Source organism: Hylaeus volcanicus, chromosome 4 (genome assembly GCF_026283585.1).
Source record: "Hylaeus volcanicus isolate JK05 chromosome 4, UHH_iyHylVolc1.0_haploid, whole genome shotgun sequence".
Taxonomy (NCBI): Eukaryota; Metazoa; Arthropoda; class Insecta; order Hymenoptera; family Colletidae; genus Hylaeus; species Hylaeus volcanicus.
In genome coordinates, this window is record NC_071979.1 from 1,784,912 (window position 1) to 1,802,872 (window position 17,961).

General features: G+C 37.7%; 1 protein-coding gene across 1 annotated transcript in view; it reads left to right on the forward strand.

The window, feature by feature from the left end:
- The window catches only part of LOC128875687 (E3 ubiquitin-protein ligase AMFR-like), a 95,226-nt gene that overhangs the window by 52,127 nt on the left and 25,138 nt on the right, over window positions 1-17,961 (forward strand). The window contains exon 2 of the mRNA XM_054121501.1: window positions 423-680. Within this exon, the coding sequence (XP_053977476.1) occupies window positions 423-680 (258 nt within the window). The remainder of the gene's footprint in view (window positions 1-422; window positions 681-17,961) is intronic.

Below are 17,961 nucleotides of genomic sequence, written 5' to 3' on the forward strand. Positions count from 1 at the left end.
CAGAGGTTGTCTACAACCGTCCCCGGCGCCAGCTAACATCATTAGTCCAGGGGCCCGACGGCACGATATCGTAATACTACGATAATGAAAATATTCCATTGCATTTAGAAATACATTAGCTGGTGATCTTGAAATTTCGGAAAATATGACTCTAAGATACTTTTTCCTCACATGATAATATTGCCTCTTCGAAATGGTAAACATTTTTTCATTGCGATTTTCGAGTTTATAGGCCAAAATACATAAGAAAGAAATAGTGGAATTTAATGTACGTAATGTATAAAGTTTTTATCGGAACAATTTTTTCGTATCGTTTGAAGCAAAGGAGATATTTAGAATAGTTACCATAATTGGGAACATCCAGTGTAACAGTCAAGTTGGATTGAAAAACGAACAATGTGGAATTTGATTTTTGCTTTCAGACACTAATTAATATGGCGTACTGCGTGTTAATCCTTCTGGGTAAATCGATCCAGAAGCTCGTGTTCGGTGAACTTCGAGCTTCGGAGAGGCAACACCTGAAGGACAAGTTTTGGAACTTCGTCTTTTACAAATTCATCTTCCTATTCGGGGTGCTGAACGTGCAGTATATGGACGAAGTTGTCCTTTGGTGGGCATGGTTCACGGCGCTCGGGTTCCTAAGTCTGCTCAGTCAACTCTGCAAGGATCGATTCGAATACGTATGTAACTTACACGATTATACTTTTAACATACTATAGACGGGTGTATTATTAACGGAGGATAGTTGCGTTATTATATTTTAGGGATCGATGATAAATTCGCTGATCCTTGCTCAATTTGATCACTTTAATGCATTCTCGGTATTTTGATGAGATTGAAATATGCTATAGTCTATGTGAAAACAGGAGGGGTTTAAGTCATCGTTTTCTTAGATTCGTAATTTGTTTATCAAATATAAAAGTTTGCAAGGTTTACAGGTTTTACCAGATTTTTTCAAAACTGTTTTTGTAAGTTAACTGTTTAATTGTGGAATTTTTAAGTGAACTTTCTTTTTGAAATTCAGAGTTACTAATTTTTTTAAATAAAATTACTGGAATCGCAATAATAGTTTGTATAAAATAAGAATAATAATAATAATTTCATTTGGTAAATTACACTTACTAACAAGGAGACAGCTCCAAGTGTGCACCGAAATTTTTAATCAAATTTTGTTCACATGTGAAGAATGGTATGTAGAACAATCTCTGAAAGTAGGAAGGGGCAACTCTCTTTCGTTTTAGAGAAATAAATTTTTAAAAATAGCTAAATTTCGATTGACGAGTGACGACCGTACAAATGTCGGAGGTATCATAGAAGCAGCGTGGCGCAGTCGGTAAAGTGCTGAGTTGCGAAGTCAATCTATTGCGCTAGACGCGGCTCGATCCCGGTAGGGAGTTACTTAAGAGGAGGGGAGGAGAGGGGGGAGTCTGGTCCAGCTAATGTATGTTTCTAAGGCATATCATTTCCAGATATAATTAATTTTTGTTATTGAAACTTTTTTTACATATAAAGGGACATTCAAAGAAGAAAATTTGACGGTGTAGATTTAATTTGAATGTATACATATATAGATATAGTAGTCGCAAGGAAAGGATTCAGTCAAAACGGTGGGACACGTGGAGCTCTGGGAAAACATCTGATAAATAAAATCAGAAAATTTTTTTCTTTAGTAGATACGTAAAATGCGTATGAACCTCAATTTGCAAAAAAAATTGTTAATTACAAAAATAGCGGCAAAAAACATGAAAATGAACGATACATGTCGGCCGTTATTTTGCAATAACTTTATGCTACAATAATAATTTATTAAGAGTCGAGGTTCATTAGCATATAAACTTAATTACCTTCAATTTAAGCGTTGAATCAAATGAATCGGATACAAATTCGATGAGCTATGCGTCCCACCGTTTTGACCGAATCCTTTCCTTGCGACTACTATATCTATATATGTATACATTCAAATTAAATCTACACCGTTAAATTTTCTTCTTTGAACGTCCCTTTATATGTAAAAAAAGTTTCAATAACAAAAATTAATTATATCTGGAAATTATATGCATTAGAAACATACATTAGCTGGACCAGGCTCCCCCCTTAAAGGAAATAATTTGCAAAATAATTTCAGATTTCTAACAAAATAATCAATTAATTCTGTAACACTTTGATTATGAAAGAGGTTCGTAAGGATTGAATGATAATTTTATTGTTGCTATTTCTTAGTTCGTTCGAATGTTAAAATTAATATAGCATCTGCAGTACTACGAGAAATTGCTGTTTTTAATTGTAATTCAGTTGGAAAAATTTTTGTTAATTTATTCTGAAGCTTTCCACGAGTGTAATGTTTTGATAAGAAAACAATTTGTTATCATGGCTATGTTTCCTTAGATTCCAAGAACAAGATCATTTCTTTTTCTAATGGAATAATATGATTTCGTTAACGAAGTGACATAACTCATACTCTCCCTATGAAGATACTGTCTAATTAGGGATAGTATTTGGTGGGCATGGCGATATTGAATAGTGTTAAGGGGAGAAGACCATTTACAAACTTCAAAAAATCGAAAAAAAACATTTCCAGAAAATGATAGTTTAATATGTTAAGAATATCATATTAAATTTCCAGAGCGATATTTCAAGTATTTCCAATGTCATTGTGGATGAGCGTTAGAAGCTTTCATGAGCCGAGACCGACTACAGGTATACGGCCGAGGCTCAGCGGGTCAGTGTTTGGTCCTTTCTGTATTCCGTCTGTTGCGTATTGCGCATTTTAGATTTAGCGGACCATCCGAACCCTCAACGACATCTCAGGTAAGACGACGACTCATCGAAATGTCGATGCGGTCGTCGAGAAATGCAAAAAAAATTCATAAGCTTGGAGGAAGAGGAGCTGGAAAATTAACCGACAGCCTAATAAAAAAAATGACTACATATTATGGACTGGTAATTCGACGAAATGTCGAAAGTGTTGAAAATATCAAGAAAGCCATAATGGCTATATTCCATCACTTATCTTCCACCGACGAGAATCCCAGACACGAGGGCTGCCCGCCAGGAGCCGATAGCTAGTGCAAGTGGCAAAAGGCATATGTCACTGGTGAAAATTTTAAACACCCTGCGCCTCTTCACCCTGACGTTCAAAAGTATATTTTGCCTATTTATATAGACTTGTCCGAAGACACATTATTGCAGAGATGCTTGGGTGGCTACACGCAGAATGCCAACGAAAGTTTCAATTCCACCGTATGGCGTTTAGCTCCAAAACATCTACATTCGGGGGCGAAAATTGTCGAAATTGCGTCATACCTAGTAGGCAGCATTTTCAACGAAGGGAATTCTGCAGTTTTGAAAATTATGGGCGCGATGGAAGTCAGCGTCGGTAGGCAATCGAAGACCTTCGCCGAGGAAGCTGATGAGCGTCGCTTAGTTCGACAAGAGACCCGCAGCTCATTTACTTCAAAAGAAGCTCGAAAGGCCCGAAAAGAACTACAGCAACAACAAGAGGAGTACAACGAAGAAGCTGAAGGGTTGCTTTATGGCGCAGGAATCGCCGATTAACCGGAAAGCCGTCAAAATCATCGAGTTTTCCCTTGTTGAAACTTTAAACAAGTTTTTCTCAAAACTACATTTTTTCGAACTGTTAGCATGATTTCTCAAAAACTATTCAACCGATTTGAGTGAAATTTTGCATAGGTCTTCCTTATACTATCAGTGTATCGGTGAACCTAAGAAACGTGTGGAAATCGAATCACATCATATAGTTTTTTTACAAAATGTAACGAATATTTGGTGAAAAATCACAATATTGACTTTGATAATTTGCCATCTTGCGAATTTCGCATATATTTCATTCCTACTGGTACACCGACAGCGTATGGGTGTAAACTTTAAAAAAAAAATTGGTTCATCTGTTTCAGACAATTACTACCGAAGGTACAATCCCAACAGCTGTGAGACTACCGGCGAAATGGCCGGCGTTTACGACCGCCATTTTGTATTCAAAAAAATATTTCTATTTTTTTTTACAATATTCAAAGCCTAAATAAAAAGGCTGCAAACTTCCAATAGTATCCGACAATCTATTTTATTTGAAAAAAAAAACCTACAAAACCGCTCATTTTCGGATCTTCTAAATGGTCTTCCCCCCTTAATGTATATGATGAATAAAGTAGATATAATGATAGCAATAATTTAAGGCCATATGTTTTCTCGCTTCGACAGAAAGTTAAATCAAGTTTGGTCATTTTGAATATAGGTAAGTTTTAATTTTGCGCCGACTACGAAAAGGTTATTTAACATAATTTAACATAAAGGAAATAGAAATTTAATATATTATTCTATATCATTTAAGATAAATGAAATAGAAATTATTTCATACTTTTTAATGCAGTTTTAATATTTTCTTGAAGTCGGTTATACTTTTTTTCCAAAAATTATTTTTGTTTCATGGTTTTACATTTTACGACACGTATATAGCTCAGTATCGAAGAATTTTGTCGGACATTGGTAAAAAATATTGTCAAAACGTTGAAATTCAATTACGGAATTTGTAGGACTAAAACGGTGGACACATTGAGTCAGGAGAAAAGCTTATTAAGAATAAAAAGGGAAAATGGCAGTGTCTTGTAAATTCGAGGAAAGAATGTTAGACGACAAAATTAAGTATGTATTCCTTCACAGTTCCTTTTGCAAGTTTGTCCTTCGTGATGAGTATAGAATAGAACAAAATTGGTTAGATAAAAGTTATACAGTATGAAAACGTCCACAAAATTTCGAATACAATTTTTATGCAGTATGTAGTAGAAATATTTATGGCGGGGAAAATATTAAAAATAAATTTTTTTCCATTTCTTACTACGGGGTTATAGAATGTTAAAAATCATTAAATTTTGTACTCAACATTTTTTCAATATCTCGTATGGTTTCGGAAACATTAGCAAAGATAAAAATAATCAGAATTATTTCAAAGTGGTGCTTCTATCCTTAAAATAGTTTTTGAGCCAAAATGGAAAAAGGCACTGTGATTAGTTCCTCATGATCTCTATTCGAACTTCCCTTGTTAGTTAAACTCATTTTCGTGATCCACCCTGTACATGCGGTTAAATATACCGAATATCTTAGCACACTTTAAACCAACTAACTTGAGATGCACCAGCCCCTGCAGTTGGCAGGCGTCTTATAGAGGACGAGCAACAAAGATGTTACGACATTCGTGAGCATGACTGGTTTTGCATTGTCTCATTTCACGCAACGCACTACTTGCCATCTTTTATTTACACGGGGTGGTACGTCTGGAAATCAATATATTGGTCGTTTGTTGGACAAAGTTTGTCTGCATTCGCAAATGGTTATAGCTAGAACACTTGGGCGTTCGTCGAAACTTGTAAAACGAGTAAGTCGAAGACTTGCCGCAAAAAGAAAGCATTGATTCAACGTGAAAATGCACGATAAGAATATTATCTACTTCGGATTATACGAAATGAATTGCGGGTTATCACCAGATGACTGGTGCACGAAGTGATTGCCATATGGCTGAGGGTAACAACACACAATTTATTCAACGTGTCTGCCATCATTTAAAATACAATTATATACACAGTCTGTCTAAAAAGAAACCGAACGTTTGCTATAAAAAGAAAAAAGTACAACTAAAGTTTGTACACACACGTTTATTTACTCAAAATAATCTCCCTCTGCGTTAATACAGCTGGTAGACCGCGTAATCCGAAACGTTGCTATAATGTGTCCCTTTCATTGGAATTTTCAATTTTGGGAAAAGAAAATAATCGCAGGGTGACAGATCAAGCGAGTAGGGTGGATGATCCAAGATAACAATGCCTTTTTTAGCCAAAAATTGACGCTCAATTGCGGCTTTGTGTGCAGGTGTATTGTCGCACAGTGGTCCGAATGGCCGAAAACCTGGCCAAAATGCAATTTTCGAAGTTTCAAACACACTTTTTTCAATATTGTACGTGTGTTGTATACATATGAGTGCATTAAATGCCATTTGAAATTTAAAAAAATAGTAATCGGTTACTGATATACAGAGGTTCAAAGTTGACGAAATTTCATTTAAATAAATAACGAAATAACAATTTAAATAAAGTACTTATTATATAAAGATTAAAAACAACATTCTTTATTCTAAAATTTATGAATCTTGGGCAGCTTTTCATGAAAAAGCACCACTGGCGTCGCATCGCTTTGCGCCATGCTTACAAGGATAGAAAGACTGTTTACGCGGCATTAAAACAAACCTTATTATCCTTAATTTTAATTTAACATTAATTTATTATTGTTATTTCTGCCAATGTATTCTAACTATGTTGCCCTATAAACCTAGAAATCCTATTTCATACAAAATTCATAATAATTTAATATTCTTAATATACATGTCGACCATTATGGATCCGCCATTTTGAATGTTCCAATTCTGATACCAGATTCGTAATTTGCGGCCCAAATAACCATAAAATACCAAGTTTCATGAGAATCTAATAACTTTGTAATATACATGGCGACCATATTGGATCCGCCATTTTGAATTTTGCAATTCTGATACCAGATTCGTAATTTGCGGCCCAAATAACCATAAAATACCAAGTTTCACGAAGTTCCGAAAACTCTTAATTTTGGCCAGGTTTTGGCCATCCGGACCACTGTGTGTCGTCCAACTTCGTCTTCAATGTACTCTCGATCGTTTTCAAATCGAGTGAACCACTCGTAAACTTGTGTACGGCTTAGGCATTCATCCCCATACACTTGTTTTAATAACGTAAGCGTTTCGGTAAAAGTCTTTTTCAATTTAACGCAGAACTTAATGTTAGCGCTCCATTGCGGTATTCCAACAAGCGTCACAAAACGTCCGTTATATTTCAAGTCACACAACGGAATGTGAACGACCGATTCAAATGATACTGTGCACCGTCAACAATTAACGTTTAACCTATCATCTTTTATTGTCTGTAACTAGATGGCGTGATTAGAAAAAATTTTAGAGCAAAAGTTCGGTTTCTTTTTAGACAGACCGTGTATGCTGCAAATAATGCATCAGTGATGAACAATACTTTTCACGTATTTCCTCCCTTGGGCCTACAATCCCAAACGAGACCCTCTGTACCGATTTCAAGGACCGCATGGTACTTGCCGTATCAATAGGACCACCCGGGTTACTCAATTCGATGTTCTTTTTTTTTTTTATATAAATGATCTTTCCAATTACGCCGAGATGGATTGACCAATCGGAATGAAACCTGTTGCGTCTTGTACAGTATGTCGCTCCATTGACCCCGTTATTTTTCACCCGTCTTTTTTTTTGCGAAAGACCGAAAAATTTGTACTGCTTCTTACTCCGAGACCAATGGGCGAATCGGATTGAAACTTCTTGCATGTGTTAGAGCAGTGGTTCCCAAACTTTTTTGCCCCCTTTCCAGAAAAAATATTATTTAACGCCCCCCGGAAATTAATTTTTTTTTAATTTTAATAGCAATTAGTACAAAATATATATGTATTAATATTTCTACCTTTTTCATAAAATATAGTAAAGGAAGGTGTAAATTAAAAACATTGAACTTTGAAATTATGAAACTATTTATTGAACTCAGGGTAGAATGTAATATAAAAAAAAGGTAAAACATTCGAAATCATCTTAATGAGAAGGATGAACCTGGTGTGCTGCTACCAATTTAGTAATCCTCGGCTCTATTTTCGTCAGCAGTAATCTTAAATCACTGCGATTGACTATTTGCAATTGGTTTCTTTTTTTTTTTTAATAAATTGGTTACCGCAGTGAACTCACCTGCCGCTAAATATGATGAAGGAAATGCAATTAAGAACTTTTGAATTACAGCCCATATTGTCCATCAGTGCCCTGAATCGCTACAGCACCCACCAGGGGGCGATGGCGCCAACTTTGGGAATCACTGTGTTAGAGCATCACTGCCACTTGATCCAATAAAAAAACATTTCGGCTTATTATTTTTTTACGTACGTTCGACTTGAAATCGATAAAACCCCTTACATTTTGCTGCCCTTACATTGTTCTGCACATTTGCAGAAATTTATGAGTTTCTTATGTTTATAACTATTGTTACTGTAAAATTCCTATTCTTTGATGTAACTCGTCAAGGAATTAACCAATCGCGATGAAACTCTTAAAATTTATGGGGAAGGTAGTGGTATGCAGGTGCAGAATAAAGATTCGACTTGTACGAAGTAAAGTTTTATTCCGAGCTCCGCAAGCGTATCGCGCGTGACTGTTCTCGACGAGTTATCTTACCGAACTAACTTACGAACTAACCATTTGTTCGCTCAAACATCACAGACATTCTTTATCTCATTTATTCCCAATCCTCTCACTCTAAACGAACACTAAACATACGCACCCTTCGCGACTTTTGACCAGACACTCTAAACATTCTTTCGAATCAAACACGCAGTATACAGAGCGACCCATTCGCTCGGATACTCTTAAAACTTAGCCTAAACAAATGGCGGGACTCGGCGTCAGTTTGTAGCGATTTGTATTTTTAATATTTATAAAGTTTTATTAAAACAATGACATACAAACAACAAGTTAACCCCTTAACCTACGATTTACGTTCCAACAGCCTGGGCCCAAAACGTAAACAAGATCGCTCAGCCTTCGAGCCATTCCGCGGTTCGGCAAATCGGACCTAAGTTGTACCAATCGCGCACTACTGTATGTGTAATATACAATTGATTTAATTTTGTGAAATATTTGATAAGTACTTACAACCTGATGTATAATAATAATCGTGGTAGATATAATACTACAAAAGGTTTATTATCAATTAATAAAATATAACATAAATCAAGAACATAATTAGCATTTATACAAAAATCAATAATAAAAAATTAGCGACCAAGAATAACATGTAACTGATTGTGATCACATTACAAATCGCGACCGTCGTACTACGGGCCATGCCCGTAATGTTTCCGATTGGCGCGACCGATGTACTACGGGCCAAGGCCGTAATATTTACAATTGGCCCAAATACAAGATTACGAGTCTCGCACGTACTTATAAGTTGAGGGGTTAAGGGGGTATCTTGAATTAGGAGGTCTAAAAAAAGCGGTTTTCCGTGAATTTTTTTGGGATGAAAAAAAATAATTAATTCTATCGAACTTTTTATCCTATTTTCATACATATTTAAGTTGTCTATACAAATTTTTTCAACAAGAAATATTCAAATTGAGTCGAGTGCTACGCACATTTCTAGGGCACCTCACAATTAAAACCTCCTATCGGCGGGAAAGATGCAGGTAGTAATTTTGGTTTGACACAAAAAACCAAAAGAAATTTTCATTTTCATATATTTTTCTTCTATGTGAACTAAGAAAATTTATACCAAAAAAATTTTAAACAACCTTTTTATCAAGTTAAAGTGATTTTTTTCACCCAAAGAACGTGTTCTTTTTTTCAAACTTGCAGTAATTTCACATTTCACCATTTTTGCGGGTTTTTCTTAATTCACATAGAAGAAAAATGTATGAGAACGAAAATTTCTTTTGGTTTTTTTGTGCCAAACCAAAATTACGACATGCATCTTTCCCGCCGATAGGAGGTTTTAATTGTGAGGTGCCTTAGAAATGTGCGTAGCACTCGACTCAATTTGAATATTTCTTGTTGAAAAAATTTGTACAGACTACTCAAATATGTATAAAAATAGGATAAAAAGTTCGATAGAATTAATTATTTTTTTCCATCCTAAAAAAAATCACGGAAAACCGCTTTTTTTAGACCTCCTAATTCAGGATACCTCCTTAACAATAACAACTTTCTATTTATGTGTGCGACGATTTTACAGACTTTCTACGATCCACGTTTTACGCCTACTCTTTTCCTAATGCTTTCTTCCCTGCTTTTTTAGGAGAAGATTGAAAAGCTGGACAATATTGCGCTGGTCGCTTCCTGTATATTTGCCGCCTACCGGAGGAAAACGTTACTAACGGAAAGTAACTAGTTTTTCCCTAGCGCGTGCGGGGGCAGAGGTCGCCACAAGTTTGTGGTGTGTGGCGTTCTCAAATGTGCCAAACACCACGCCACAAGAATCTTTCGACTCTGTATAACTTCTCGGATAATAAATGAAAGGAAAATCTTTTTTATAACAATAACACTTTATTCTAAATCTGAACACGTTTTTTCTAGTTAGCTTTATATCTTAATCCGGAAACACCAGATGGCGCTGTCATGAAATTGACCCTCTTCTTTCTGCCAGCATCGGTAGTCGCCACATCAATTCCAAGTCCAATCCCACCAAGTCGCTCACAGTGGAAGTATGAGATGACGATGATTTTCTTGAATACGTCCTAAGTGGCTTTTCTTCTTTTTCCTTTTCAATATATGCTGGCTTCAATCTGTCTATAGCAATATTTTGTCTATCGCCTTCTATTTCTACAGTGAAATACTTTGCATCCCTGCTTAGGACCTTATGTGGACCCTCATATGGAGGTTCTAACGCTTTTCTAAGCGCGTCTGTCCTGACGAAAACATGTGAACATGTTACCATAAATTCTTAAGTACAAAATGTCGTTTCTGACCATGGTGTGCCGTGGGTTTTGGCTTAACCAGCTGCATATAAGTCCTAAATTTGTCTATTGTGAAATTGTCTGGTCTGTTGTCATTAATGAATTCTCCGGGCATCCTAAGTGTAGTCCCGTATAATATCTCTGCTACAGTGGCTCCTAAATTTTCTTTAAAACTGGTTCGTAGTCCCAATAAAACTGTAGGTAAGACTTCCAGCCAGTTCTCTTTCTCGTGGCACATAATTGCGGTTTTCAAGGATCTATGCCAACGCTCTAACAATCCATTAGCTTCAGGGTGATATGCTGAGGTCCTGATTCTATTGCATCCTAGAATATTTGTGAGCCTTAAAAATAGATTAGCTTCGAATTGCATACCTCTATCCGTCGTAATTGTCGCCGGAGCTCCAAAATGTCCTACCCAGTGCTGATAAAAATTTGTGGCTACTGAATCGACAGTAATATCTTTCATTGAGATAGCTTCTGGCTAACGACTAAACCTGTCCATCATGATCAAACAATACTTGTAACCTTTGACTTCAGGTAAAGGTCCAAGTATATCTAGGTAAACGTCCTTGAAACGTTCCCTAGGTATCGGGATTTGATCTGGCGTTGTCTTCGTGTGATGCGATACCTTGGCTCTCTGACAGTGGCTGCATTTTCGTGTCCAATTTAATATTTCTTTACTCATGGATGGTCAAACTATATCCTTCGCTATAATTTTCCTAGTTGTTCGACCACTGAGGTGTGCCAAGTTATGATATTTGTTAAATATTCGTCTCCTTAAACTTTCAGGAATAAAGGGTCTAACTTGTCCAGTAAAAGTATCACAACATACTTCAATTTTTGTATCGTCTATTGGTTGTTTCTCTAATATCAGAGAAGTATGACTATTTAAAATTTTCTTTAACTCCTCATCTCCTTCTTGAATATGGAGGAGTTCTTCTGCGCTGATCACGGTTGGCAGGCTAATCACGTCCAATCGTGACAGTGCGTCTGCTACTTGGTTTTCCTTTCCTGGAATGTATTAGATATTCGTAGAAAATTGTCCTATAAAATCCAATTGTCTGGCTTGCCTAGGTGACGCTTTGTCTAGGTTCTGTTGGAAGACATAGCTTAATGGTTTGTGGTCTGTTGATATTGAAAAATGTTTCCCTTCTAACATATGTCCAAAATATTTTATTGCTGTATAAATGGCTGTTAACTCTCTATCATAAGTACTGTAACGTTTTTGTTGCATAGAAAATTTGTTGGAAAAAAATCCGATTGACTGCCAAAATTTTCCATTTCTCTGTTGTAGCACTGCTCCCTTTGCTATATCCGAGGCGTCGGTATCTAGTGAAATTTCGGCATTTTCTGCCGGGTGTGCTAAAAGAGAGGCGTCGATTAACGATTTCTTACATTCTATAAATGCTTTTTCTGCCTCTGAATTCCATTTTATTGGAGTTTTATCTTTTCTTTTTGCATTTTCCAAATACTTGTGGAGAGGTGCATGTATCTCGGCTGCGTTTTTTTACGAATTTTCTATAAAAATTGACTATTCCTAAGAACCGTCGCATCTCGCTCACGTTTCCTGGTTTTTTATATTCCATTATAGCGGTTACCTTTTCCGGTAAGGGTCTGGTTCCCATTCTATCTATTTGGTAACCCAGATAATTTACCTTCTCTGCACCGAAAACGCATTTTGCGACATTTATTGACAAGCCATACTTTTGAAGTCTCTGGAATACTTGGCTTCAAATGTTCCTGGTGTTCCTCCTCATTTAAGGAAGCTACCAATATGTCATCTATACAACATGAGGCGAAATCTAAACCCGAAAGAACTTGATTCATGAATCTCTGGCAATGCACGAAAGTAGCTAGTACTTCAGCAAAATGCATTCATTGCGAAGGAAACCATCCGGCGAATTATAAAGGTTGCCCAGTCTACAAAGAAATCTATAAGAAGAAGTTCCCCAGGCCTAGAACTAAGGATAATCTTACCTCGACTCCAACAACCAATACGGTGAGAAGCAATCAAAGCAACATAATTCCTTCTGTTACTTATGCCCAGGTGGTCCAAGGAAACCAAAACAAAAGAAATTCATATGGGAACACCTTGGTAAACCATGATACTGATACACAAATCACAGACAACTTCAGTAGGCTGGAGAAACTTATCGAGAAACAAACAGAACAAATAAACAATTTACTATCATTACTAACAATCATCATAAATAAACTAACGTTTAATGCTAACCAATGATGCCAGTACGTATTGCTCTTTGGAATGCCAACGGGTTACTTCAACATAAAAATGAACTAGAATACTTTTTAAACAACCAGAATATTCACGTAATGCTTATCTCTGAAACGCATCTTACGGATAAAAACTTTATCAAAATGAACGGATATCAGATTTACCATACAAATCATCCCAGTGGCAGAGCGCACGGTGGCACTGCAATTATCGTAAAATCTAACGTAAAACACTACGAACTCTCACCTTACAAAAAAGATTACCTCCAAGCAACAAGTATCATGATTCAAGACTGGCATAGTCCGGTTGCTATATCAGTAATTTACTGTCCACCTAGACACAGTATCCCCAAAGAGGACTTCGATGACTTTTTCGCAGGATTTGAACACAAGTTCGTAGTAGGAGGCGATTTTAATGCCAAACATTCTCAATGGGGTAGCAGAATTATTACTCCTAGAGGCAGATCTCTCTTAAAAAGTATCCAAGCAAATAGATTAAATCATCTCAGTACATGCGAACCCACATACTGGCCAACCGATACAAATAAATTACCGGACTTACTGGATTTCTTTATAACCAAAAATATATCTTCAAGATATATTCAGGTCACTTCTTGTCTTGAGTTATCCTCTGATCACTCTCCTGTCATTGCAACAATCAATTCTACAATTATCGAAAATCGACCCTCATTCCCCATCAGCAACAAACTCACTAACTGGTCTCACTTCCGAGAATCGTTCAATTCTTCGACATCGGCCTCATTACCTCTAAACACAAACGAAGATGTAGATGCTGCTATAGAATATCTAGTTCACAATATAATTAATGCAGTCCGTTCCTCTACTCCTAACCTTGAGTACATAAGCTGGCTTGAATATCCTGACTTTATAAAAAAGAAAATCGCAGACAAACGGAAACTTCGGAAATCATGGCATATCAGTAGATGTCTGGAAGATAAACGTAAATTGAACAAAGCGACAAGAGAACTTTCAAAGATACTCCAAAATTATAAAAATGATTGCTTCCAAAGGTACCTGGGAAACTTGTCCCCTACAGCCGACTCAAATTATTCCTTGTGGAAAGCAACTAAGCGACTGAATCGTCCACAACAGGTAATACCTCCCATTAGATTACCACAAGGTGGATGGGCGAGAAGTCCCATAGACAAGGCTAACATATTTGCAAGGCATCTGGCAGAAGTATTCAAACCATTTCCATCTTCGACTACTTATAACGATACAGATATAATCGATTACTTACAATCGCCACTACAGTTGTCTCCTGCTTTGGAACCGTTCTCATCTGCAGAGGTTAAACTAATTATCGGCAATCTCAACCCGAGGAAAGCCCCTGGACACGATATGGTTAGTGATAAAATGATCAAGGAACTACCTAAGAAAGGGATAACTATCATTGCATCTATCTTTAATGCTATCCTCCGTCTAGGATTTTACCAGGGTGCATTAAATATCAAGATATCAAGAAATATCAAGATACAGCATCCGCTATAGCTCACGCCTCACTAGTCATCCGAATCCTCTTGTCACCCAACTCAAAGACACCGCAACTCACGCACGTAGATTGAAAAGATATTACCCGCTGGAACTCGCCAATAGATTTAATTAACTAAATATAGACTCACATATTGTAATCACGCTAAATACATACATAGTTAACATATGCTTACAATTCTCTATGAGAATTGATTGAAAAAAAAAAAAAAATGAATCTCTGGAACGTTTGGGCAGCATTTCTTAACCCAAACGTCATCACACAGAATTCATAGAGGCCGAAAGGCGTGATGATCGCTGTTTTTGATGCGTCTTCTTCGGCAATAGGAATTTGATGATATCCTCTGGTCAAATCTAACGTACTGAATATCCTGGTGCCATTAAGCTGATGGTTTCCAAAGCCGTGTGGTACAGGATATTTATCGGGCACCGTTAAACTGTTGAGTCGCCTATAATCTCCACATAATCGTCACCCTTCAGGCTTTTTGGCCACCATATGCAAAGGGCTGGCCTATTCTCCACATGAAGGTCTACAAATACCCTGTTCAACGAGGTATTTAATTTCCTCCTTCGCTGCCTTTAATTTTTTAAGAGGCAGTCTTCGGGCACGTTCTGCAACTGATCTACGAGCGGTGACTATATGTTGTCTGATTGATAATGAATGTAAGGGTAATTGATGTCTCTGTACTGGCCTAGTTATATCTATTAGGTTGGAAAGAAAGTTCGTAGCGTTTTATAGCAGGTGGCGTTGGAAGCGTGTGTCAGTTCGATGTTTGTTTAAAACAAAAGACTTACATACATATTATAAAAGGTTATGGTTCAACGCGTCTCTCTGTGCAAGTAATTTTTGTATTAATCAATTTTACAATTACGTAATAGAAGTGTAAATATGGAGGAATATAAGGTGCACTTCCGTCATTTGATGGCTTTTTATTTTCGAAAGCGAAAGAACTCTACAGAAACACCACGGAAGATTTCTGCCGTTTATGGGGATGGTTCTGTTACTGGAAGTACCGTGGGAAAATGGTTTTTTCGCTTCAGAAGTGGCAATTTTTATTTGGAAGACCGAGAACGTTCTGGTAGTCATTTAGTTGCTAATAACGATTTAATCAGAGCACTAGTGGAAAATAATCCACGGCAAACAACACGACATCGCAGAGATAGCCCACATATCCACACGACCGTTGTGAATCGTTTAAAGGCCCTCGGATTCGTAAGTAGTGTTACGATGTCTGGGTGCCGCACGACCTGACGGAGAAAAACATAATGGATCGCATTTCCATAAGCGATTCACTCCTGAAGCGAAATGAAAATGATCCATTCTTAAAACGGCTAATAACGGGTGATGAAAAATGGGTTCTCTATAACAATGTGCAGCGAAAGAGATTATGGAGAAAACAAAATGAAGTAGCATTAACGACTGCAAAAGACGGTCTTCACCCAAAAAAGGTCATACTATGCATTTGGTGGGATTGGAAAGGTGTTCTATACTACGAACTGCTACCGCATAGCAGAACGATGAATTACGATACATACTGTGCCCAACTGGACCGTTTGAAGACAGCCATTTACGAAAAACGACCGGAATTAGCAAATCGAAAAGGTATCGTGTTCCAACATGACAACGCCAGATCGCACGTCTCGATACATACCAGACAGAAGTTGTTGTAGCTTGGGTGGGATGTTCTTCCCCATCCGCCATATTCACCTGATCTGGCACCATCAGATTTCCACCTATTTCGATTCCTACAAAATTTTCTAAATGAAACAAAGATCAACTCCATAGAAGCTTGCAAAAGTCATGTGGACCAGTTTATCGTCCAGAAAGAGGACACTTTCTGGAAGAATGGAAACTTCAAACTACCATATAGATGGCAAAAAAGTAATAGAACAAAGTGGCAAATACATTGTAGAATAATATTATGTGGAAGAATATAAATGTTGCCTTAAAGTTTTGCTTAAAAAACGCTACGAACTTTCTTTCCAACCCAATAGAAATTTTCTTAAAAGGTTAAAATATCTATTGTTGTTTGTAATCGTTGAAATGGTCGGTTGATTGGACTTCGATATTTGTCCTTCTGCGGATAATGAAGTTGTATTGTCAAGTACGGGGCCTTGTTCCAGTCGGCGCGCCCCTTGAGCTCCAAGGGGTGGCAACGAAGACGAGGAAGGGGCATTGCGAGGTGTCGTTGGTCGTCACTTGCGAGACGAATTCAATTCTGAGTGGGACAGTCGTCCGATAAGGGAGTTCTCATTCGGATGAGAATCCCATGTTGCGAGTCTTCGGACATTTCGATTTTTATCCCTCGAATAATAAAGTTCGGTGTCTTGACGTAAACCAAATGTGTAACTTTCCTTCGACACCCCTTTTTGGTCTGAACACCGATATTTAGCGTAATTATCCTGGTCCCATATGTGTTTATTTCTGTACCGTTTGCGGCGAAAAGTTTATATTCCAATGGTGTGGCTCTTCTATTTGCCATTTTTACCGGTAGTACGGATATATCTGCTCTCGTATCTACTAAAAAACGTAGGCCAGTAATTCTATCGGTAACTATCAACCGGCGGCTATTTGAATGGCCGTCCCCTGCCGCCTCGATTTTGGGCGACCACTTTACTTTTCCGTCCCTTTCCACGTATAAGGCTTCTCGCAGCGGAATGCTTTTTCGCGGAATCGTCTATGGAAATAACAGAGACCGCCTTCGTTGTTCGGACTCTGTGACCGGGATCGGCTTCTTCCTCGCCATGAAGTATTTCTCCCGTCAGCCTTCTACGGAATGACACCATCTGCGCCATTTGGTTGGAAAGCGCGTCTATTTGACGTTGCGTATCCAACGCACCTCCCAATCTGTAAGCGCACTTATTGACTGATGTGTTTTAACTGTTATCTCACTCACCTTAGCCAAAATATCAAAAATTGCCCGATAGGTACTCATTTCTGGGCTCCGTGGCGATCTGAGTGATCTGAGATTCATTTTGCTCCATGAGCCTATCAGCAAAATCCGCCTGCTACTCTATCTCCATTCCTTCTGTCACTGTTAAAAGCTCTTGGACTCTTCGTGGTAGACGTTGTTTCCAGAGCGTCTGCAATATTCTTTCTGAAACGTCTGAGCCAGAAGTAAGTCGCTTCATCTTCCTCAGGAGCTCCGAGGGCTTCCTTCTGTTCAATTCTAAATCAGTGAGCAGCTTCTGCGTCTGCTTTGTCACCGACTCAGAGAAACGATTAATTAATAAATTCTTTAATGCCTCATATCTGTTCTCTGCTGGAGGGTAATCTAGGAAATCTGTTATTGTTGCTAATATTTGGTGATTCAAATCCCGTAATACAGTGTGGTATTTCGTAATATCTGATGTAATTCTACTTAATACAAATTCACTCTCCAGTTGAGTGAACCAAACCTTTGGGTTTTTAGTCCAGAATTTATTGATTCGCACGCCGTTGCACTCACTTATTTCTCGTCTGGGTTTTTTGGGCGTAACAAAAGTGTCTTTTTCTTCCTCACCTGCACTTCCCTGATTTGTCGGGCTGTTAGCAGTTGACATTTTTTTGAATTTCTGAGGAAAAAAGCACGTGTTCCGATGTAGCGCTTATTCGCAGCGTCGGGATCACCAGTTGTGGCGTTCTCGAATGTGCCAAACACCACGCCACAAGAATCTTTCGACTCT